The sequence below is a fragment of the Hippocampus zosterae genome, chromosome 14, assembly GCF_025434085.1.
Source record: "Hippocampus zosterae strain Florida chromosome 14, ASM2543408v3, whole genome shotgun sequence".
In the NCBI taxonomy this organism is placed as follows: domain Eukaryota; kingdom Metazoa; phylum Chordata; class Actinopteri; order Syngnathiformes; family Syngnathidae; genus Hippocampus; species Hippocampus zosterae.
The window spans coordinates 17,599,460-17,624,556 of record NC_067464.1 but is presented as its reverse complement, the minus strand read 5'-3'; the positions used below and the strand labels follow the sequence as shown (position 1 = coordinate 17,624,556).

Here is a 25,097-nt window from a genome sequence, read left to right as displayed (position 1 = left end):
AAAGGAAACATTTGTTTATCCGTATAGACATAAACATGTTATTCATGTAGGAGTTGATGTTGGGGAAAAATGTTTCAAAAACAGTTTCGAAGCATATTTGGTATTAAGAGAAAGAAAAAAGTAAGTCATTGTATCCAGTTGCATGCATATTTCCGACTGGGGACCACATGCCACGTAATACCAAAATAACTGCAAGAAGCATACAGCAACCACACAAAAAAATTCAAATTAACTGCATCACATCAATAAATGATGACCCAATATTCTGTTAGCTGAAGAAATAACTCTTTATGTGGTCGCTTGAGTGGTTTGGGGCATTAACTGAAGTACTGCAGCAGCGGAAACCTTCCCATTACTCAGCGGGAGATATACTTAACATGACAGCCGTGTTGGTAATCAGCCTCCATTCCGCAATAACTGCATTGTTTATCTCTTGGGAAATATTCTTTCTCGCAACCGGATCGCTCTGTTGACATATACAGTAAAATAGATCATTGCAAAAAGAATGTTTACATTGCTGTAACACAAGCAAATTGTCGTATGCTGTATCCTGCATTTAAAAAGAACAAAATAAATGGTTTACTCAGTCTTAACGTGGATGATAAGTGATGGGCAGTGTCTGGCGAAGTGGAGAAGAAGATTTCTGAGTTGGAAGTTCATACTTCTTTCGCTATCATTGTCAACTTATAATAGCTTTGCTGCACTGCTCCCACTATGTCGATTTGTGGTCTTATGGTTGTTATCACATGGTGCTCTTGGCCCTCACTGGTACTCTGCGGTGTCATCACAAAAACAACCAAAAAAAGAGCAACCGGAAAATCAAACATGCTTATGAGGTTGATGCTTGAAGTGGTAACGTCTCGTGATACTTTATTCGTGACAACAGTTCAACATCTGGATTTTTAGACAATTTCAGGAGGCTATTTTCTTCCTCGACAATTAGAAGGCGCAGGTAGACATACAGCCATTCACATTCGTACACCCTTGTGAGGATAAAGCGGATCGGAAAATGGATGAAGGGATGATCTTTCCAAACTTCCACCCAGTTGAATGCTGAAACCAATCCATTTAAATGTCTGCGTCATCCTCCTCGGAATCACAAGTCTCCCTTGGTATTTGATTTAGGGTCACTCTCTCATTCCTGTACAAGGGCCCTGTGATCCCATTATCTTCCTGGACTGTCTTCTCATTTGTACTTAAACGCTTTACAGGAGTGATAAGTACGACATAACCAATCATACCATACACCGGTACGACTGCATGGCGTCCTGCTTTTGTCCAGTCCTGAAGTTGCAACTTTTCCCATCCTGTCATATATTTTCTACTCATTGTTGTCCCTTCTTGACTGTAGCACTGCCCTTCAAGTGCGCTTATCGAGAAGATCCGTCTTCTATATAATGTTATTGTTGTGTACTCTCTCTGCCAGTCTCCTCTCAAAATGTGCCCTGACCAACTGCAGGCTGTGGCCCTGCTATGGAGAAATGGTGTAGATATGTTAATATTGCTCAGCGTTGAAAAGGCAGGTTGACACAGACAGTGCATAAATTTGATTACTGACAAGACCAGTCATCAGTCCACATTCTCCTTTCCTGACTAACATCGGCCTGAAACACAGTCCAGTGACCTAGAGTATAGTTGAAACTTGTCGTAGTGGATTTTTGTGGTTTGTGGGTCCTCCGGGGTTTACAGATTTATTGTACAGGGGTGATATTCTTGGGTTTTGGTGGCTGATTGATCTTTACGTGACTGGAATTGCGGACAGGAGAGTAGCCAATGGAAAACTTGTGATTGATAGTCCAATTAAGTAGAGTTTAATAACCAGGGCATAGACAGGCTGAATAGTCTTGCTGACAATTCATCAAGAGGTTTGAGTGTGTATGTATGTGCGGTGTGCAAGAAATGTGAGGTTGTGCGTGTCAGCACCTCCGTACTCCACAGGAACCAGACTAATTTATGAGCAAACTTTCTCAGGGCTTTTGTTAGACATTTATCGTCAAGACTCTCAGTGTCATCAGAGTTTTTGTGACTTACCAGCTCAACAATGCAGCTAGCTTGGTCTTGGGTCATTTTGAAAGACTCATCTTTTAACCCCCAAAAGATTTTAGGCTGTTGCTATGTCAGCTATAGTTCAGGACTCAAAGGGTGCTGAGAACATAACCAAAAACAGGAACAGCTAAATACTGTGTTGCAGGTTGCCTAAAGCAGTGTGTGCAAGGCATGAAAATACGGAAGCTCCCTGAACGCTAAATGTCAAGCGGCAAGAAATGTTTTGTATTCACAGATGTTTCTTACTGGAGTCCAAAAGGAAACGCACATCTCTGATGCTGGCCATTAACAAAAATCAGGTTGATATCGTAGCTTCTACTTGCTTTTGCTCCATGTCAACTGTTTATGCATGTGACCTGTCTTGAGAAAGGATTGTGGATGAAATAATGATTCTTGCACTTTAAACCCGGTACCATAGTTCACGTTAATTGGCCCACAGTGTTTCATTTGCGGAGCACTGCAATTCTTCAAACTGATTAATTCCGGTGTTGTTTTTAACATCATATGCAAGATAATGAATGCAGATAAATTATTTATAGGCTTTGTCGTACTTATGTATCTTTGTGTGTGTGCTGGATTAGCCCCCACCCCCACCACGCCCCCTTGAACTCTTTGTCCCTCTTCCAAATTTCAGGCTACTAACATAAAGATATAAGTTTTATAACAAAAAATGACAAGTAGAGCATCCGAAATAATTGATCCTCTTTTCTCTCAGTGCAGCCAACTGACTACAGAAGTTCCCTGATGATATCTGAATGATCCAAAGTTGACCTAAATCACAAGTGTCAAAGTCAAGGCCCAGGGGCCAGATCTGGTCCGCGACATCATTTTGTAAACCCAATTTTTAAATTGTCATTTGTAATCCACAATAATGCGGTGATATTATAAGCATTTTCTCCTTTCCAAACCCCTTATCACATTCACGTAAACAATGTTGAAACAAGTCATGATTCTTGACTTCTGATTTCAAAACTAGGTATCCACCAATTTGTTGTGTGCTATGTATGTAATATGTGGCGCTAATTAAACATTGATATGGTTTCACAAAATTCACAGTCCTATCGGCCCTCCAAGGCAAACTGTCACTACAATGTGGCCCGTGACAAAAATGAGTTTGACACCCCTGACCTAAATGACTGATGTCAGTAACTGTAGTCCACCTATCTCACTATAAACGCGCCTGCTCTATGATGCTCTCAAAGGTCCATTGAAGAATATTTATATCTTTGTTTGAAGCCCGAAATGTGGCAATAGGGCAAAAAGGTCAAGGGGTGTTCATACTTGCATACAGACATGGAATAATGGTGCAATTAAGAAGGAAGTACGTTTTTACCTCGGACTTTTAGACAGCACAAGGGTCGACACTGCAATTGGACCGACTGCTGACAATTTCATCGAATGGTCGGCATTTACGAGCTGTCAGAAAATGCCTTGACATTTTTTATTGTCTTTTATGTCCGGCCATTTATTTGTCATTGATTGGATCACAGGTGGTCTCGCCCATTCACTCTCCTCTTCGTCTTCCTCACTGGAATCTCGTCATGGACGGAGTCCTCGACCTCGTCCGCATCACAGGCAACGTCTTACTGCCAGACAACTTACTGCCCTTGGCCTCCACCCCTCTTCCGGCATGCCTGCAAATGCCACAGCCGGTAGGAATTATTTCGACACATCATGTTGCGAATCCAAATGCTCCCGCAATATGTCTGACAAGAAGAAATAAAATAAAGCTGTTTGACCATTTCCTTGCCAGGCTATCGAAGCCAAACCGCGTCAGCTAGCAGCTCTGTGCATGGTGGCCCTGAGATGCGCCTAGGGGATAGGGTGCTGGTCGCTGGCCAGAGAACTGGCGTCGTCCATTTCTATGGGAAGACGTGCTTTGCTCCAGGTCAGCATTTATGCACTCACATCTGACTATGCCCTTCAGAATTGATTTGTTGAATTCTTATCAGTGTGAGCATTAACGTGACACTTTAACCAGGAATTAAAATGTGACCGATAGCTTAACAATCGTGTAGTTGAGTCACAAAACTGTGGAGTGTCGTCAGAATCCTTTCGTATAATAGTAATTATGAGTCATTTCAAATGGAACTTGAAATTGGAACATTTTTTGGCATTCAAAATTTGAAAAAGCACAATTTAATCGTGAGCGCTAAATGTATAGCCAGGTACTGCCTTTGGAAGAGTATATACAGAGCAAGAGCTGCACCGATTAGCAAGATGCTATGCGATTAGGAAACTGTGTCAAATTTGTTGAATGTTCGGGAACAAAAACGTTAACTCACCCGAAGAATCAGAATCGGACACCTATCTACAGTGTATTTAAAAACCTTAAATAAAGCATTCAAAGGCTATTTGAAATATTCATTATGCCATCAATAAATTATGTCTGCCCTTTGTAGTTTGTTTATTTCGAATCTTTGTGTTCTGTCCAAAGGGATGTCATGAAGAATCAACAATAGGCAGAACTTGCCTTTGGTAACACTTTTTTAAAGAAACCTCCTGAGTTTATTTCCTCTTCTTTTGAAGTCAGAAAAGTCAGCACATTTTCCTAAGTCTAATGTTTTTCATTGCACATCATTCAAGGATAATTTGAAAACGAATCACTTGCATAGAGCCACCCAACACACAGTCATGCCTGGGATAACCTCAGGTTTGACACAGCGTACCGTATTTTCACGACAATAAGGCGCCATTAAAAGTCTTAAATTTTCTCCAAAATGGACAGGACGCCTTATAGTGCGGAGCGTCCTTTGTATGCGCTGAGTTCCAAAATCTGACTGACAGCCGACACGCTGTTTATATAGAGAAAAGGCGGAAGTGACTGTGGCCAGGCATGCGGGAAAGAAGTCGGCCAATCAGGGAAGGATGGGCGTGTATATATACATATATATATAGAGGGAGAGAGACAGAGAAAGAGACAGAGAGAGAGAGAGAGAGAGAGAGAGCCAAAATGGACAGGACGCCTTATAGTGCGGAGCGTCCTTTGTATGCGCTGAGTTCCAAAATCTGACTGACAGCCGACACGCTGTTTATATAGAGAAAAGGCGGAAGTGACTGTGGCCAGGCATGCGGGAAAGAAGTCGGCCAATCAGGGAAGGGTGGGCGTGTATATATACATAGAGCGAGAGCGAGAGCGAGAGCGAGAGAGAGAGAGAGAACAGGCAAGCTGGGGAGCAGTCCACGGTGAAGGGTGGGCGTATAAGTGGACGCTAAAGGGACCCCGCAAGCAGTACCAACACCTGTATAGAGTGTGGCAATGTGCATTGTTGCAAAACAACTCCGGTTTTGGTTTCTAAGAACCCCTGAAAATAAATTCGACAAAGAGACACGCCTACGAAGCTCAGTTCAAACTTAAAGCCACCGGTTATGCTTTTGGCATGCGTGCCCATCTCACAGCAGCGGTGAAAAACCAAGTCCAGCAAATGAACTCTGAGCTTGCCGTTATTCCCGGAGGCTTGACTAAAGAACTCCAACCGCTGGACATCGGCATCAACCGGGCGTTTAAAGTAAAGTTGCGAACGGCATGGGAACAATGGATGATCGATGGCAAACAAAAGAGTGAGAGGCAGCGCTGGGCGAGTTACGCCACAATACGCAACAACGAGAGGGAACGCGGCGTTTTTGATGGATTACGGTACTTGCACAATTGTTCAATTCTTTCTACACAAACACGCGCTGCCACCATGTTTCGCTTTGTTCTTTACTTTCAAATGTGGGAAAGCTTCACACGAGAGAAATGTTGACTTTGCTGTTGCTGCTCCTTCTTTCCGCTCGGCAATGCGTAGCAACTCACACTAGCATGTGATGCGTTCAATGACAATTGGGATCTGCAGTCCTCTGCTTCTGATATAGAGGATGAGGACTTTGATGGATTTCTGGGTGATGATTGATCGAAAAACGTGAGAACATTGTACGATGGCTAAATAAGGTACATCCGAACTCAGTTCTGCTTTCGTTGCCTTTTTAAAAACATGTTTTTAGCTTGTATCTGTATGTCTTGGCATGCTACCGTATGCTTCAAGCTAACGTGTTAGCGTGCGCGCATGCATGCCGTATGTTTAAGCTGGCATATGTTTTACCACTGTAAAACTGTGCCCATTGGTACAGTGCGGTCTGTCTATGTGTAAAATACAGAAATGTCACCCATTAATGAGACCGCGCCCAACCGTACGGTGCGTCGAATAGTCGTGAAAATACGGTACTTGGAAGATGGAGGTTGAAGAAGACAACTGCTTCAAAAAGATGACATCGAGGAAGACCCGGAGATCAAAGTTGAAAGGGAATTTTCTTGTTAAGAATATGTTGTATATGACCCCATAAGTCTAAACACAGTATTCTCATTAATATTTTTGGAATAAGAATCAAGCAGGTTAATTAATCCATGTTCCTCCATGACAGTTAATGCGTCACCCTGTAACCTCTGGGATTACTTTCGTCGTTTTTTGAAGTACACGCGATGTGTGTTTTATGTGCACCGTCCGCCTGTATTGTTGCACCATTTGTGTTTCAACATAATTTGTTAGTGTATAACTATTGCAATATCGATACTAGTTTCGTTACCCTACCTATAACGTTCACATTAGGTACTAAAATGAAATTTGTGAACTTTGTTTTACTTCAACTGGGAGCAGTAGTAAAAACAACAGCTACCTTTCCCTTCATACTTCCTTGGGAATTTTGTGCCACCAACTAGTGCTACAGTGGCTGATATTCTCGTAGAGCTGGGGAACGAAAGTCGACTGAGTCGCCACAAATTTTTTGTCACAAAATGTGGCTGGCATGTTATGGCATCCACACAGGCATTTTCAGTCTACATAATCAGGAGCGCGCACAATTTTTGGATGGTTCTCAAATGCGCACCAGATGTTATTTTTTGGTGCTCATTTTTTCCCAACTCTACCTCATGGATGAAAATAAAGCCTTACAGCACATATAGACAAAGTAGGGCCTGCGGGCCACATCTCACATCCACAGTCTCTGACTGGCCTTGGTAGCTTTTATGACGCCAAAGTAAAATATCAAGTATACACTGCTTGCAAGGCTCAAATTCAAATTCATTTCCCTTTACTTACTGTGTGACAACTTAATGCTTAAAACGCAATTTGGGAATGACCTCCCTTGCCATGATTAAAATAATAATATTTACATAGGCGCTGTCATCATCACTTTACATTCTCCCCACATGTCAATACCGTATTCTCCACACTAAAAGGCACACTGAAAAGCCTTCCATTTCCTTAAAAGCTCACAGAGCGCCTTAAAACTCGATGCACCTTGTGTATGGTCATTACGGTAATATGTCGACCCTCAAAATGGCCCTTTGCTAGAGACATGCTTCCAACGCAAAGTTCAAACTTAAAGCGATCGGCTTACGCAGTTGAACACGGAAATCGAGCAGCAGCAAGAGAGTTCAACGTTAACGAGTCAATGTTATAACTTGCTGTTGGTTAAGTGAACTGTGTCACTGCTTTATTAAATAGGTTTTACTGACATCCCTGAGTGTAGCTCCATCTCGTGGATGTATTGTAGATTTCGTCTTTTAATGTGGTGCGTCCAATGTATGAAAAAAAATTATAAAATGGGCTATTCATTGAAGGTGCACCTCATAATCCAGTGCGCCTTTTAGTGTGGAAAATACGGTATACACTCTGCCAAAAGTATTGGAACATTAAGGCCAACACCTGAATTTAGCTGGGTCTTCTTCATGATCCACTTGACACTGTCTCTCTCCTTCCAGGCCACTGGTTGGGCATCGCGCTGGACACACCCAGTGGGAAAAATGACGGATCCGTGGGTGGAGTCAGATACTTTAATTGCCCACCAAGACATGGGGTCTTTGCTCCTCCCTCGCGTGTTCAACGGTGAGCGCTCATCTGCAAAGTTACATTTGGAATAAACCTCTGTTGGATTTAACAATGTCTCAAGACAGAATAACCTGATGTTGGCTCCATCAAAACAACTGCCGCTAATGATTTCCTTTGACAGTGTTATTTGTCCTAGTGTTGACTTCATGGTTGTGCCCTACTTGGCAAAAAGTCGCTTCTATGGTTGTAATTAACAGGAGTCGAGATTCCCAAGGCCTACTCTCGCCACGACTACTGCATTTAATATGACAGCCAATGAGCCAACAGTGGTGACTCTTGCCGTTAAATATGGATTGCAGATATGGATTTTAAATAATAAATACTAGGGGAAAGCAAAATAATATCCAAGATAATTCTGTCATCTTTACTGATAAAATGAGTGTATATCTCTGTTTGACCGTATTATGATAAGCATTTGGGAAGCTGCCAGTAACAGAAGTTGTACTGTTTTCCTGAACTACATTCACAATCAATTGGATCCTCGCATCATTTACAGCAGCAGTCCCCAGCCATTTTTGCCCCACAGACCGGTTCACTTCCAGACAATATTATCAGGCACTGGTCTTTACGGCCGGATAGATACAACAAAATAATATGATATGACCTGCATGAAAACAGTTTCTAAACATAATATTAACACGAATCATGACACGAAGAACGTCCTGTCTGGCCACAACACTCTCTGGTTGCTATGGTAATGTTTAAATGTGCCTTCAAAATAAGTGCAAATACAAAGTGCAGGAAAAACATGACTCACCACCACCGCATATTATGCAGAGTGGGTTTGGTGCGTGGCAATCTCCCGTTGAGATGAATCCGTATTTTAAGTAAGACTCCTGATCTTGCCTATTAAATGTAGCCTTCTTTTTCTTGAAAGCCATAAACTCCTCTTCTGTCTCCTGGCTGGGCCTTTTCCCCTTCCCAAGAAACTTGCCAAAGACATTTGTTTTTTTTACTCATTTTGCTACCTCCTGGGTTTCATTTTAGCTGGAACCCATCACGTGACCGCGAAGGGCCACCTTCACCTGTGTCAAGAGTGACATACTGTAGACGGCTGTAACAGAGAATCCGGTCATTTTTCAAAATAAAACATGTTTCAGATTCCAAAAACAATCAAACGGAAGTTATGTACCGGTAAGTTATTCATTCTTTCTGTGCGGCCCTGTACCAAATGACCCAATGGACCAGTAACGGTCTGCGGCCTAGGAGTTGGGGACCGCTGATTTACAGTACACAACCACACTGCTTAAGTATATCTTGAGTAGTTTCAATTGTTTGTTGTAGACCTAGAGTTTTTAAAAGGTTTTGTTATTTTTTGCCGAAAGCAATTGTGTGTTTATATTTCCCCTACAAAAAACTGCCACTCTTATTGAAAGTATCAAGTTCAATTCAGCATTTTGGAGTGAATTTTTTCCACTGGGAGCAATGGATCACCCTTGGATGTAAAGCGGACACTTCAATAAAACTGCAGCTGGTGTTTTTCCAACTTGGTAATGCTATTAATACTGTATGCAGTCTTGGCCACCATGAGCTATTGTCATCTTGCCTGAGTGTGTCAAGGATGCACGAATCACTAATTAACCAGTATTCACATAACTGCAAATTCAACCTCTTGACGGTTTCTTTTGGGAGCTTGTGCTGCTAACTCCTCCTCCCATCAGTCTTAAATCAATTTACCCAAATACTTTGCCGCCCCTTGTGGCGTATAAGACTTTATCTGCGTGTTCTAGACTCATTTATGCTAGATTAAAATAATTGGGGTATATCAGCAGTTACTGCTGTTATGTAATAGCAGTAAAGTGCAGACAAGAATTTTGCCAATTCCAGTGTGATGATCCAGTAAACATGGGTTGCAAGAAAGGATTCCCATATTCAATGATTTGTGTGGAAGATTTATATTCTTTTTCTTTTTATTCATTTATTTTTTTCTTCCATTTGTTTATTTTTTTTATATCGCACATGTCCCACTGGGGCACACGTGGTCATTGAAAGTCTAAGGTGTTAATGTTATTGTGAGTGTGAACTCAGTGCCTTGCTTCTTTCAATAGCTAGCTGTACTGCACCATCACATCATGTCTACTTTCAACAATTATCCAGCAAGAACACCAACGGTAAGAAATCACTGATGGAGAATAGCCAACGCACTTAATAAGCATCCAATCAAGTTACTCTGATATCAACACCGGTGTTGCTCACAACCCCCAGAGGCAAGGCTTTAACATGAACTTTTTTTGCTCATCAGCCACTATGGCTCGTGATTTCCCAGAGTTAGTAGGCATTTTCACAATCAATTAGTCAAACTTTATTTATACAGCACTCTTCACACATAAAAAAGTGCTGTGCAATTATTCATTCATCATTCATTCATCTTCCGTACCGCTTGATCCACACTAGGGTCGCGGGGGGTGCTGGAGCCCATCCGAGCCGTCTCCGGGCAGTAGGCGGGGGACACCCTGAATCGGTTGCCAGCCAATCGCAGGGCACACATAGACGAACAACCATCCACGCTCACACTTGTTTGTTTGTTTGTTTGTTTGTTTATTGAACATAAAACATATACAGTAATAATTTGACAGAAAATAAGGTACGTAGATAAAAAAGTAAAAAGAAAGAAATCAGTCTTCATTCAACACAGTTATTATGTTCAAGGGAGTAGGATGAAGTAAAAAAACGTATCTAGTCCTACCCCGTTATGTGTTTATATCTACTAAATCATTTTTATATCAATCAGAAAAGAAAAAGTAAGAAGTCTCCATTAAGGCTCATACTTTACCCTTAACCGTGATATTTTCACAACTTTTGGTTTGTATCTGGATTATATACATCCTCACCCTGGCACTCTTGTGTCAATTTTCTCTTGTATTCATAATGGATATTTCAATACCTTTCTCTATTTATCAACTTAGTTCTGATTTATCATTATATTTAATGTTTAGAATTTATCATTTTAACTCTGATTGATGTAGGTTGTTTGTACTATTTTTTTGAATTTGTTTTTGAAATCAGCAAGCGATTTACTCATTTTTAGGTCCGTTTCGAAATTATTCCACATATTAACACCTCTGCTAGATACACTTCTTTGCTTGATGTTTGTTCTTGTTTAGAGTTTTTTGAATAAGTTGGTACCTCTTAATTCATAGTTGCTTTCTCGAATTTCAAAAAACGTCTGAATGTTTTGGCAGAGCAGGTTATTGTGTGCTTTGTACATTAATTGGGCAATTTTAAAGTCAACCAGGTCATAAAATTTCATCGTATTTAATTTGATGAATAGTGGATTTGTGGGTTCCCTATATTTTGATCTATTAATAATTCAAATTGCTTTTTTTTTGTAGTTTGAGAATAGGGAGTGTGTTTGTTTTGCAGGCATTTCCCCATATTTCCACACAGTAGGTCATGTATGGTAATAATAATGAAGTGTATAATGTGTACAAAGATCTCTTATTTAGCACTTCCTTGGTTTTGTAGAGGATCCCTACGGTCTTGGCTATTTTTCTTTTTACGTTATCGATATGTGGTTTCCAACATAGTTTTGAGTCTATTACTAATCCGAGAAACTTGGTTTCATACGCTCTTTCTATTTCAATTGAGTTTACCATAATTTTAGCTTGGTGTTTGATTGGTCTTGTGCCAAAAACAATTGACTTCGATTTTTTCAGGTTAAGTGACAATTTATTTCTGTCGAACCAGTTTTTTAATTTGTTTAATTCGTTTTCTACGGTTGTCAGGAGCTGTTTCAGATTTATTCCAGAACAGTAGAAAGTTGTATCATCAGCAAATAGGACACATTTAAATAGTTTTGAGACCTTGCAGATATCATTTATATATAAGATGAATAGTTTTGGACCAAGCACTGACCCCTGAGGAACTCCGTGAGTGATTTTCAGTTGATTCGTTTTTTATTGTTGAGTTGCACGTACTGATATCTGTTTTCTAAATAACTTTTTATCCATTTATCCAGTTTTTTCAATAATATACTGTGATCTATTGTGTCAAAAGCTTTTTTTGGATCTAGGAAAACCCCAACAGTAAATTCTTTGTTGTCTATATTAGTGGCTATTGCTTCCACAAACTCCATAACTGCCATTGAGGTGGTCCGTTTTTCCCTGAAGCCATATTGATTCTCACTTAACAGCGCATGCTTTTGTATAAAACTATCAAGTCTGCGAGAAAATAGTTTTTCTAATATTTTTGAAAATTGTGGTAGTAGTGATATTGGTCTATAATTTGTAAACAAATGTTTTTCTCCACTTTTATAGATTGGAATAACTTTAGCAATTTTAATTTTTGATGGAAAGATACCAGCTTTGAATGACAGGTTGCATATGTGCGTGAAAGGTCGCACTACATATTCTATAATCTGCTTGATTATTGTCATATCAATATTAAAGCAATCAGTTGACTTTTTATTTTTTAAAGTTTTTATAATATTTGATACTTCTTCTTGTTTTACTGCAGTAAGGAACATCGTGGAGGAGTTTTTTTCTACGTATCTATCTATTTCAAACAGGTTTGTTGGATCAGGAATTTGTTTTGCTAGGTTACTGCCGATGTTGACAAAATACTCATTAAATTCAGTTGCTATTTCTGCAGTTTTTTCCAAAATAGTATTTTTGCCTTTGATAAAATACTCTGGATAATCCATTTTTTTTAGGACTATTTCTGATTACTTGGTTAAGTATTTTCCATATTTCTTGTGTGTTACCTTTATTCTGCTCTAATAGTGCATGATAATGATCTCTTTTACTGGTTCTTATAATATTTACTAGTTTATTTTTATAGGTCTTATATTTTTTTCTGCTTCTTCAGTTCTGAATTTTAAAAACAATTTACATAAATTGTTTTTCTTTTTACATGCGTTTTCTATGCCTTTTGTTATCCGTGGCTTAATTGGGTCTTTATACTTTTTGGAGACTTTAGTTAATGGAAAATGTTTATCATATAAGGACATTATGGTAGACTGAAATACTTCAAACGCTGTATTTGGGTCTTCGTTTGAGTAGACCTCGGTCCAGTTTTGTTTTTCTAGGTCTTGCTTAAAGGCATCGATGGAACATTGGGTTCTTAGTCTTATTTCTGTTATACGAGTTGTTGATTTAGCTTTTCTATCGAAATAATTATGAAAAACTGCAAAAACAGGCAGGCGGTCACTTATGTCATTAATGAGAAGTCCACTTTCCATTTTATGATCAATCTTATTTATAAATATGTTATCTATTAATGTGGCCGTGTCAACTGTTATTCTGCTAGGTTTCAGGATTACTGGGAAAAAGCTGTTGCTGTACATAGTATTTATAAAGTCAGTTGTTTTTTTGTGTCTATTTGGGTTTAATAAGTCAATGTTAAAGTCACCACATATTATTCGTGTTTTCTTATCGTTGTAGTAACTGAGCATATCTGTTAGTTTTTTATTGAATGTGTCAATACATGTTCCTGGTGTCCTATAGATGCAACTTATGATGATATTTGATGCCTTTTTATTGTGTATTTCAATGGTTAGACATTCCATTAGGTTTTCTATTGTGTTTGTCAATCTCTCGATTTTACTGCATTTAAGTGCTTTGTCTACATATATTGCAACCCCCCCCCCCCCCTCCTTTTTTGTTTCCTCTATTAGTTGCAAACATTTCATAACCTTCTATTTCCATTTCAGTTGTTTTATCTTCATCAAGCCAAGTTCTGATATGGCAATTATTTTAAATTTATTGAATTTAGTCAGGTATTCTTTGATTTTTGTGAAGTTTTTATAGAGACTTCTACTGTTTAAGTGTATTACCGAAAGTGCATTTTCCAATTTTATATTAGTGTTGAATTGTTCATCCAGGTAATAGTCAGAGTTTGTTACCCTTTTTTTTTTGTTGAAGAAGTTATTGTCTGGGTCCAAATTGTTCTCGGGATCGAATGGCTTATAGTCAATATCTTCAAAGGGTTGGAAGTTCATGTTTTTGGGATGTGAATTTCCCGCTGCCACACGGTCGTCGATGGCTCCCTCACGGCCGTCGTTGGTTCCCTCGCTGTCGTCGCTCGCTCTCTTGCCGTCATCACTGGGTCCCTCGTGGTCACTGGTTCCCTTGCGGTCGTCGCCGACTCCCTCACGCTTGCCGGCTGGCTGCCTCCCGGCTCTCTCACGCGCGCTGTCTGGTTGTCTCCCGGCTGCCTTAGGCTATCCGTCTCCCGGCTCCCTCGCGGTCACTGGCTCCCCTGCAGTCGTCGCTGGTTTCCTCTCGGTCGTCTCTGGCTCCCTTGCGGTCGTCGTTGGCTCCCTCACGGTGGTCGCAGGCTGGTTGTCTCCAGGCTTCCTCACGGTCGCTGGCTTCCCTGCAGTCGTCGCTGGCTTCCTCGCGGTCATCACTGGCTCCCTCACGGTCGGTCGTCGCTGGCTGCCTCGCGGTCGGTCGGTCTTGAAAAAGTTATTGTCTGGGTCAAAGTTGTTCTCAGGGTCAAACGTCTTGTGGTCAGTAGGGTTGGAAGTCATCAAAGGGTTGGAAGGGTCATCAAAGGATTCGAAGTCCATGTTTTTTGGTATGTGAATTCCCTGCTTCAGTAGGGTCAGAGTTTTTATTGTCGGGTGGTGAAAAATTCTCAGTATGCTGCTTGATGGTGTTGAACTCGAGCCTGTTGTGTTGAAGTACTGGTGCGGGGGTGGACAATAAGTTTGTTATGTTTGTTATGTTGTTTGTTTGTCTTAAGTAGGCAGTTTCCGCTCTGTCACGTGCAGCTTTTAATTTTGGGAGGAGCTCTTTTCTTTTTTGTCGTACGGCATCTGTAAAGTCTTCGTTAATGTAGATGTTGGAGCCTTTTAAGTATTTTGCTTTTTGTAGGATCCTTGATCTGTCCTTGTATCTTAGAAATTTCACCACAACTGGCCTTGGTCGAGGTCTTCCAGGGTCTTGTCTTCCTGTGTGGTGAGCTCTCTCCACCTCAATTTGCCCCTGTATCAGCAGTTTCTCCTTAAGGATTTTTTGAACTTTTTCCTCTGTTTCAGTCCACGTTTCTCCTGGTTTTTCCTCAATTCCATCAATTACGAAGTTGTTTCTTCTTGACTGTCCTTCCAAGTAGTCCACCTTGTCCGTTAATACAAGCATGCCGTCACATACTTTGTAGAATTCCGTTTGCATGTCTTTGGAATGGCCAGTTTGACAGATTAGATTTTTTTTAATGTCGTCTACCTCTTTTTGGGTAAAGTTGATGCTGGTTTTTATTTCTTGGACTTCCCTGGTAAAAGTGTTAAGTCGTGAGTTTGTTGAGTCCATTATCATCTTGACGAATCCTTTGAAATTTTCCTGTTGTTGTTGCAAGAGCGCCGTAAAAAGTTCTTTTTGTTGCTGGAGTAATTCATTTACTTGAGTGAGGGTCAGGGAATCCTCTTCCTGCTTTGTGTCTTGCTTCTGTTTGGGTGGCATTTTGTCGGGTCTCGTTGCTAGCCGGTTGTATGCTAGTTTGTGACGTGTCCAGTAGGCTTGGGTGTTTCTAACGTGGCAAGTGGGTTTACCGGCTCCCTCACGCTCGCTGGCGTTTGGTTGGTTGGTCTCTGGTCGTGGGTTCCAGCTGCGTAGCAACTTTTCGCAGTTAGCTTCTGTGCTAACGTCCGCGGTTAGCTTCCGTGCTAACGAGCTAGCGTTTCGTCCAGCCCCCTCTTCACGTCGCCAATTTCTACACACGCGCTGCCACCGTGTTTCGCTCTGTTCTTTACTTTCAGATGTGGGAAAGCTTCACACGAGAGAAATGTTGACTTTACTGTTGCTGCTCCTTCTTTCCGCTCGGCAATGCGTAGCAACTCACGTGACGTGACCAAACACTCACACCTAGGGACAATTTAGAGTGTTCAATCAGCCTGCCATGCATATTTTTCAAATGTGGGAGGAAACCGGAGAACCCGGAGAAAACCCACGCAGGCCCGGAGAGAACATGCAAACTCCACACAGGGAGGCCGGAGCTGGAATCGAACCCGGTACCTCTGCACTGTGAAGCCGACGTGCTAACCACTGGGCTACCGGGCCGCCGCTGTGCAATTAAAACTTGAAAATTACAGCATAAAAAGAGGACCCTCTTCCCTTCAACATACACAGATATATATCCCTGCATGCGCGCACACACACACACACACACACACACACACACACACACACACACACACACACACACATTTATGTATGTGCTCCCTCATACGAGCTCTAGTTGAGTGATGAGCAGCAGTTCAACAGGCTGGCATGTACACGGTCCACGCATATGCCGGACATAGATCTGACTGTCATCTGCATAGCAGTGAAAGGAACACCATGTTTTCTTGGAATGGATCCTCATGGCAGCAATACAGGGAAAACAGCAGGGGCCCCAAAATCGAACCCTATGGAACACCACACAACAGAAGGGCAGAGCGGAACTCAGAGGACCCTAGTCTAACACAAAAAAATCCTGTCAGCCAAATAAGAGTCTAAACCCCTCTAGAGCACTACCACTTTCCTAGCTTTATGCTTGATCAAAGAGACCAACAAACAGACAATATAGAATACAACAGCAGACCATGAAACACAAGACCAGTAAAACGGAGAGCAAGGAGAGGAGACAACCTCAGTCGGGCATTTTATAAGAAGTGTTATCCAATCCACTCGCTTTATCATTCGGTAGCATTTTAATGGTTTTGTTAGTCATGTATTTTTTTTCCCCCCTAACCATAGAGTCAGATTAGCTATAACCCGAACCTGGCCTTCTCATTTGTACAAATGGAAAAAAATAGCATTCTTAAATCTTGTCTAAGTTTGCTTTTTGTGATCAAACTTGAGCCCTTGTCTTGGCTGACACAATAATGAATTTGTCCTGAATATGCTACAGCTATTGAATTTTCATTCTTATTTACCGAACCTTTCTATCAATCTGCTCAATGGAGTGTGTGTCACTCTTGCTGATTGAAATCTAGGATCTCGTCTTGGAAAAGAAAAAAAAAATCACACCATCAAGAGGCAGTCAATGAGTTTGCATTTCTCCAATTCGACGACACATTTTATCATCTTACTCTTTTTAGAGCAGTTGCCTGAAGACGAAGCAATGACTCAATAGGAATATGAAGTGCAAAAGTAGCTCTAGTAATTCGGGAGAGCCTGGAGAAACTCATTTTCAATATATATACTGGTCATCACATGCCAGTGCATTTGCTGGTTTTACTTTCAAATCAAGGTAGGGGCAATCTTGCTCTGCCACAGCAATGATCCACAGACCCGCAGGGACTTTGCAGCGACGTTCTTCTTCGCATTTCTTTATTGCTTTCATTACTCCCTCAACGTTGTTTCTTTTAATCTCCTATTTACACCTTCAATGAAATATGAGCTGCTTTAGGCAAGAACGAACCTTTGTGTTTGCCTTCCCCTTTTCATGTCCTTTTTTTTTGTTTCGTTCCCCGCCCTAATTGACCCTGAGGCCCATACTCACCCCCCATCCCCACCCCCATCCCCACACATGCTTCTCCGTCTTCGGGAGAATCTCACTTTCTCTCCATCGAGCAATGGGTTTCTCCCCTCTTCTCCTGTCAGCAGCTCCAACACGCCATTAGGAAAACAAACAACGTTTCTTTTGTTGCAGGGAGATAAGATAATCCTTTATTACTCTCGCAGTGGGGAAATTCATGTCGCAGCACTTTTTGCTTCTGTCAGAGCGAGGAGCAATCGTCTCAAGTAATCTATTTTTCTTTGAAATTTAGAATGGTATACTGTACACTGGCAGTTACTGAATTAAAAGTGACTTTGCTGCATGCGGATTATACAGCTGATTGTGTTCTACTCCTTATGATACATCTGTTTATTGTTTTGCCCACCCCCAGCATCCACGGATCTGTTGATTGCCTCTCGGAGCTCTCCTCGTCACATCTCAACCATCCATCAATCAGCGGTGAGTGCCGCCCATATTGCAGCCCTACAGTCTGAAATGTGTCTCTGCATTCATGGTGTTTTGGCGGAACGTACGCATTCTTATGATTGTCATGCAGGGGTGATTCGCCGCAGCTTCAGCACCTCATCTGCAATTGCTCCACCCAAGGAGACGATCAGGAGAAACCCTGTGAGCAGGTGGGTCTTTCCAGATCATGGCCATCATTCTCGGCCACGGCGAAACGGACACTGATGAGAAGCAGTCACGTTCCGTTCTGGGCCTATTGTCCACCTTTCATTTCTCCTCTCCGCAACCGTGAAACGCTCCATCTATTAGATCATGTCAAAACCAGGTCCTGGGCCAGATCAGAAAGACACATCCTTTTACGTGGCCCGTAAAGCAAGCCATGTGTGTACTTAATGTTACATACTAAAATCGCTTCCAAAAATTTTAATTAATTTGTAATAACTTTGAGGTCTTGCAAGTGCGTGGTTGGGGTTTTATTTCACTCGTATTTTTGATCTAAATTTGACAATAGTTGTACAACCACGGACTTTGCAATGTATTGAGCTTCTGTCAATTTTTCCGTAACTTTTATATGATAACATCATGAACTTTTACGTTCCCCCCCGCCCCCCTACCCATGCACCCATTTGTCACGGGCCCCCAAACCCTGACGCAAAAACCAAAGATGTCGTTCCAACCCCCGTCGCCACCGCAGGAGCACATTGAGTGGAGGCAGCAGCAGCAGCATTCCGAGAAGTAGCGCCGGAACCGTCTACAGTTCTGACAACAAGGTCCACCTCCATGAGGGCATGCAGGTCTTGTTGAACAGTGCCAATGAAATGGCCTGCATCCGTTACATGGGCACGGCTGACTTTGCTCCAGGCCTTTGGCTGGGTCTGGAGCTCCGAGGTCCCAAGGGAAAGAACGACGGTTCTGTCGGCGGCCGCCGCTACTTCACCTGCCGCCCGGGCCACGGCGTGCTTGTCCGTCCAAGCCGTGTTACCTATCGTGGCATCAATGGTTCGCACTTGGTGGATGAAAACAGTTGAGAAATGGAACTTTTCACAGAAGGGTACAATCAAAAGTGGAATCTGGAGTTGAAACGAAGCCACCGTTTAAAAAGCAATTATCATGACTCAGTTTTTTTTGTTTGTTTGTTTGTTTGTTTCTGAATATATTAGCTGAAAGCAACAATTTCATAGCCTGAATCCAGCTACTTGTTTAGAAAACAGAATGAATGCACTTTATCGAATTAGCTTTGAATTCCCATTTGAAATCGTTTCAGCGGGAAATGGTGGAAGGAATTTAATCGGATGTTAAGCATTGCACTACTTCTAATCGGATTGCACTGACAAAAGTTAATTTCTTAGATCAGAACATGTTTATCAGATGTTAGGGTTAGGAACACGCTGTGACTCAAGGTATGTTTGCGTGGGTATATGTTTTCATTATTGGAAACAACCTGTGATATATGGCTGTCATATTTTGCAGAATAGACTCAAAAGCTCTTTCACTTGAGGAGTTTTTGTGACACTCATTTTAAGCCAAAAATTCAGGTGACGTTCGAACAGTGGAGCCCCCAAAGTAGTTTTTAATCAAAAATGTTTGCCTCTTACGAATTATGTCAAAATGCAATGACTGAGCAGTACGTCATGTTTCGGCCTGCGACCTTTGCTTTTGTTTCCGTTGTGTTCTGGAATACAAAAATAGCAGTTTGAATCACATATTTTGACAGGAATATATTCACTCATTTTAAATGAGAAAATTAAATTCTTTTTTTCCTAGTTTGGACTGTTGTTTAAGGCTTCATCTTTTAATAGAGTGTAACATTAGGCCCGTCGCACAGCGAGCAACGGCGCCGAAACTGACGGAACTGTCTCGCAGAGTGGCCGGGTTTTGCAGCTACTTTTCAGGCGTTGCAACAGACTACCAGCCATTTTTTTTACCTCAGTGCAAAAATTTGAATCGCATTTCATCTTCGCAGGTGTAACGTCCAATCAAAAATGCGATATTTTCACAACAACGTTGACAACCAAAAAAAACCCTGACATATCCAGATATGTGACTGTCAATGTGCAGCCGCCATTGACAAGTTCTACCAATAAACTTGCAGTACAGTTGATGTGTTTTAAAATGATACTTAACTTTTTATTATTTCATGTGAACCTATGGACAAAAGAGAAAACTCTGTCTCAGAAATGGTAGAGTACAGTGACTGAATGGAAGCAACAGGCTCTGTCTTACCCATAGTCTTCTTTTATTCCTCACCTATTTCTTCTCTTCATCTTAGTAGAATCAAGGGTGCACATAACAATTTTACTGTGGTTCTCAAATGAGCGCCAGAGGTTGTTGTTTGGTGGATGTTTTATTTTGCAGACCCTCCGACTCTGTGGATAAACTTAAAAACTTAAGGGCACATCGAGGCAAAATAGGGCCTGTGGGCCATTTGCGGCCCGTCTTCAGTCTCTGAACCGGCCCTCGAGGCCTTTATCAATTGAACTCAAATGTTGACTATGCACTGCTTTTATTTTGATGTGCTTGCATGTCAGCAGTATGAGCGAACAAAAGCAGCGAATTGTCTTTCGTGTTGCCAACTGAAAGAAAGATTTTGTCGCTGTATTCAGTGGTGTTTCCAATCATTCTGATTTTTACTGATTTTACTGCTTTACTGTTGTATATGTTAGTTGCTCCATGTACAGCACTTTGTATGCAGCGATGGCTGTTTGAAAGTGCTCTATAAATATAGTTGAGTTGAGTTGAGATTCTAGTATTTGAGTGAAAAAAAGGTTCTTCACACCAGCTGTTATCCTCACTTTAGCAAATTCTTATTTCCTGCACATTGGAGAGAAGAGAATTTGCCTTGTTAATGCTTTGGGGTCTGAAGAGTGGATAATAATGGTTTATGCCAATATTGTCAGCACACCTAAAAAAAAAGGGTGGTGGGGGCGACTGATTATAATTTTTTGCAACGGTTTAACATTATTTCATAATTGCAACAACTGATGCTATTGCCTCACAAGTGACAGCTTATTAAAACAATACAATTCACTGCTTTTGGAAAAACAAAACATTGAATTGATATCAATTGAGTTAGCGTTTCGGTGTCGCCCCTGGAGTCAAATATAACGATATGAAGCCAAAACAGAAGATGAGCCTGTATTTCAATTTAGTCTTTCTTTAAAATATGTGTCAGATAAAATCATAATTGAAATTTTCAAAGCAATGAATTATGTTTAAACTGATTCCATACTGTTCAACAATGTGATAGGGGGGAAAAAAAGAAAATTGATTCATTGTTATTTTTTACATATCTTTTTTTAAATTAAAGTATTTTTCTTCCCTTTATATTTCATATATAATGAAAACTCAGATTATAAAATGACCAGTTTGGTATGATGTTTGACGTTTCCAACAAACAAATGCGTTTTCAAATCGGTAAACAATTCAACGGGTTAGGAGAGCTCCCCTTGGAGTCCCGGTTCAAGATGGCGGCAAGGCCTGCACGTCCACAACTTTCCGAGATTTCCTCTCGTGGAATTGCATTCCTATAGACTTCTTTTACGCATGTGTGCTAATGGAGAGCTGTACTGCTACACGCTGGCAGCGGCACAGTACTTTCTGGACGCCAGCGTTCACTTTGAATCGCTTTTACATACATCAAATATATTAGACTGTTGAACGTCAGCATGTGCAAAACAAGTGTGTAATAAAACACGTTCATGAGCGAGCGAAACACAAACAGCAACGTCTCTTCTGTGATTGCAGATGCCAACTGCCTGAGACTGCAATGAATGTGTGCGTGGTAATTGGAGTGCAGGGTACCTGCGATGCTTTCCCATGTATTTGAACATTCTGCTATTTAATGATGAAATAATTGATATTGTTGGATTGAGAAAGAATATTTGCTTTACAGGGTCGGGTGGGTTTGGCCACCATGTCCCTGTAGGGAAGTTTCTCTTGTGGCGTACGATCAACTGCCAGCGCGGCAACAATTGTTCATCCTGTTGTAATGCTCCATGAGGGCCAACTTAAAAAATGAGGTATTACCAGTATACAAAACCAATTCCAATGAAACTGATACCCTTAAACATAATAAAAAACAGAATATGATGATTTGTTGTTTTTTTATTGAATTCACCACAAAGACAATATCTTGAATGTTCAAACTGATAAACTTTATTGGGTTTTTGGGGGGCAAATAATTATTAACTTTTATTAGAATTATATGGCTGCAATTCATTCACACACATAATAAAAAACCTGGGACACGGTCATATTTATCACTGTGTTCCATTCATCCATTCTCCGAACCGCTTGATCCTCACCAGGGTCGCGCGGGGTGCTGGAGCCAATCCCAGCCGTCTTCGGGCAGTAGGCGGCGGACACCCTGAATCAGTTGCCAGCCAATCGCAGGGCACACAGAGACGAACAACCATCCACGCCCACACTCCCACCTAGGGACAATTTAGAGCGTCCAATCAGCCTGCCATGTACCGGTATGTTTTTGGAATATGGGAGGAAACCAGAGCACCCGGAGAAAACCCACTAAGGCCCGGGGGGAACATTCAAACTCCACACAGAGAGGCCAGAGCTGGATCACTGTGTTCCCTCACCTTTAAACGTTTGTGAAATGTGAACAGTAATCGTCTAAGCTTTGTAGGTGGATTTATTTCCCATTCTTGCTTGATGTACATCTTCAGGTGTTCAAAAGTCTGCGATCTCCGTTGTCATATTTTACACTTCATCACGCGCCATACATTTTCAATGGGAGACAGGTCTGAACTGCAGGCAGGCCAGTCTCACACTAGCACTTCTTTATTTTGAAGTGACAATGTTGTAACACGTGCAGAATGTAGTTTGGAATTTTCTTGCTGTAATAAACAGTAAAAAGTGTCGCTTGGATAGCAGTATACTGTATGTGTATCCAAAATCTGTATGTAGCTTTCAGCATTTATGGTGCTTTCACAGATGTTTAAGTTACCCAAATGCCTTTGGCGCCAACATAAGCTGGCCTGACCGCAGTCACGCTCACTGAGCGGCAATATGTTTGCTATGCACATGCGCAGTCAAACAGTCTAATCTGGTGCAGTGTTACATTTGTAGCTCAAATGCGCACTTGTGCACCTCTGACGTGTTTGTAAAAATTAGAATAGAGGTACAGATCGAGGGCAAACCACTTCTTCCTTGTCAATGGCTCTATGTTTGCGGTTCAATTAAAATAAATAAATAAACATATTTATCCTTATTTTTCTTAAATGTGCTGTCTCAAAATGTTGCCCACTTTTTTCATTACATGTAGCGTAAAAGTCGCCGACTGCCTTTTTTTTTTTAATTCAGTTGACTTATTCAGTTGATTTGGGCCGCGTCACTCGGAGTGGAGTGGACAGACTATGGATCAATCAATTTGTTTTGTTTTCTTATACAAACAGTACCAACATTTGCGTTTGATTAGGAACCACCAGCACATTCATTTAAATAAGGCAGCACAGGGTATAGTCATAGAAGACATTTAATTACATCAGTTCAAAAGGACAACTTAACGTTCTCAAGTTGAACTTGGAAGCAACCCATTTGACTGAAGTTGTGAGTCTACTGCAAGTCATCTATTGTGCATGTGCAACAGAGCCCCTGATGTGCAAAACACTCACATAGCATTTAATTTTCTTATCCACCAATTTTCTTTCTTTAATCTTCAGCGGGCTTCTGTCAATGGGTGGCCACTTGCAATTGAAAGAAAGTGGAGGGCGAAGCTCAACCATTGTCTGACTTTTCTTTCCAAGCAAGTGAGCAGATTGCAGCCTAAACGTATAAGAACAGATCATTAAATAAGCCATATACAATATTGAAATGCTCTGTAACCAATTGGACAACTTTACTCATTAATTCTTTCAGATCCATTGGGGTGTGACCCTTGTCTTTTTTAGGGATGATAGGTGGATGTTTATTTGTTGCGCGAATGCATCGCAGCAAGGTTTGATATTGTTGACATATTTGCTAACATTTAAAATGAATAAAGCAAGCAATTTTAAATTGACCCATTGTTTATTGTTCTTTCTCTCTCTTTTTGCGAAGCCTAGCTGAATCTGGGTGACTCATATAAACTAAGAGCAGTTGATTGAATTCAGTGATGCAGTAGGAGCTTAATTACAAGCAGTGGTTTTGACTAGCGGTTACATTCCCGCAAAACTTCCTGAATCTGAAGTATTACCAAAGACTTTTAAAAGGCTCTGACTGACTCTCTCTCTCTCTCTTGATAAGTCGGTGTCAGGAGGAATGTGTTTATGTTCTCACGACCAGGCCCATCTAAACAAGCCCATACTTACTTTTGATTCGGTAACTATCAGACATTTAAGACATGAATCGAATTGCGTCGGCGACAAAGGGCAGCCTTGGCGGAGTCCTACCCCCACTGGAAACGATTCCGACTTACTGCCGGCAATGCCAACCAAACTCTGACATCGGTGGTATAGTGACCGAACAGCCCGTATCAGGGGGTTCGGTACCCCATACCCACGAAGCACCCCCCACAGAACTCTCCGAGGGACACGGTCAAACACCTTCTCCAAGTCCACAAAACACATGTAGACTGGTTGGGCAAATTCCCACATACCCTCGAGGACCCTGCTAAGGGTGTAGAGCTGGTCCACTGTTCCACGGCCGGGACGAAAACCACACTGCTCCTCCTCAATCTGAGGCTCGACTTCCTGACGGACCCTCCTCTCCAGCACTCCTGAATAGACCTTACCAGGGAGGCTGAGGAGTGTGATCCCTCTGGAGTGAGAAAACACCCTCCGGTCCCCCTTTTTAAAAAGAGGGACTACCACCGCGGTCTGCCAATCCAGAGGCACTCTCCCTGTTGACCACGCGATGTTGCAGAGGCGTGTCAACCAGGACAGCCCCACAACATCCAGAGCCTTGAGGAACTCCGGGCGGATCTCATCCACCCCTGGGGCCTTGCCACCGAGGAGCTATTTAACCACATCGGTGACTTCAACCACAGAGATAGGAGAGCCCACCTCAGAGTCCCCAGGCTCTGCTTCCTCCAAGGAAGGCGTGTTGGTGGAGTTGAGGAGGTCTTCGAAGTACTCTGCCCACCGGTTCACAACGTCCCGAGTCGAAGTCAGCAGCGCCCCATCCCCACTGTACACAGTGTTAGTGGTGCACTGCTTCCCCCTCCTGAGACGTCGGATGGTGGACCAGAATTTCCTCGAAGCCGTCCGGAAGTCGGCTTCCATGGCCTCACCGAACTCTTCCCACGCTAGGGTTTTTGCCTCGGCGACCACCGAAGCCGCGTTCCGCTTGGCCAGTCGATACCCGTCA

General features: G+C 41.8%; 1 protein-coding gene across 6 annotated transcripts in view; it reads left to right on the top strand.

The window, feature by feature from the left end:
• Positions 1–23,811, top strand: part of LOC127614417 (CAP-Gly domain-containing linker protein 4-like) — a 51,951-nt gene extending 28,140 nt beyond the window's left edge. For 4 of the 6 annotated variants that reach the window (XM_052085721.1, XM_052085720.1, XM_052085722.1 and 1 more), the window contains 6 exons: positions 3,537–3,698; positions 3,800–3,934; positions 7,787–7,910; positions 17,725–17,792; positions 17,890–17,968; positions 18,463–23,811. In XM_052085721.1, coding sequence (XP_051941681.1) covers positions 3,537–3,698; positions 3,800–3,934; positions 7,787–7,910; positions 17,725–17,792; positions 17,890–17,968; positions 18,463–18,826 — 932 coding nt within the window. In that variant the 3' untranslated portion in view covers positions 18,827–23,811. The remainder of the gene's footprint in view (positions 1–3,536; positions 3,699–3,799; positions 3,935–7,786; positions 7,911–17,724; positions 17,793–17,889; positions 17,969–18,462) is intronic. The other 2 variants (XR_007966508.1, XM_052085724.1) reach the window with 2 other exon arrangements.
• The last annotated feature ends 1,286 nt before the right edge of the window (positions 23,812–25,097 follow it).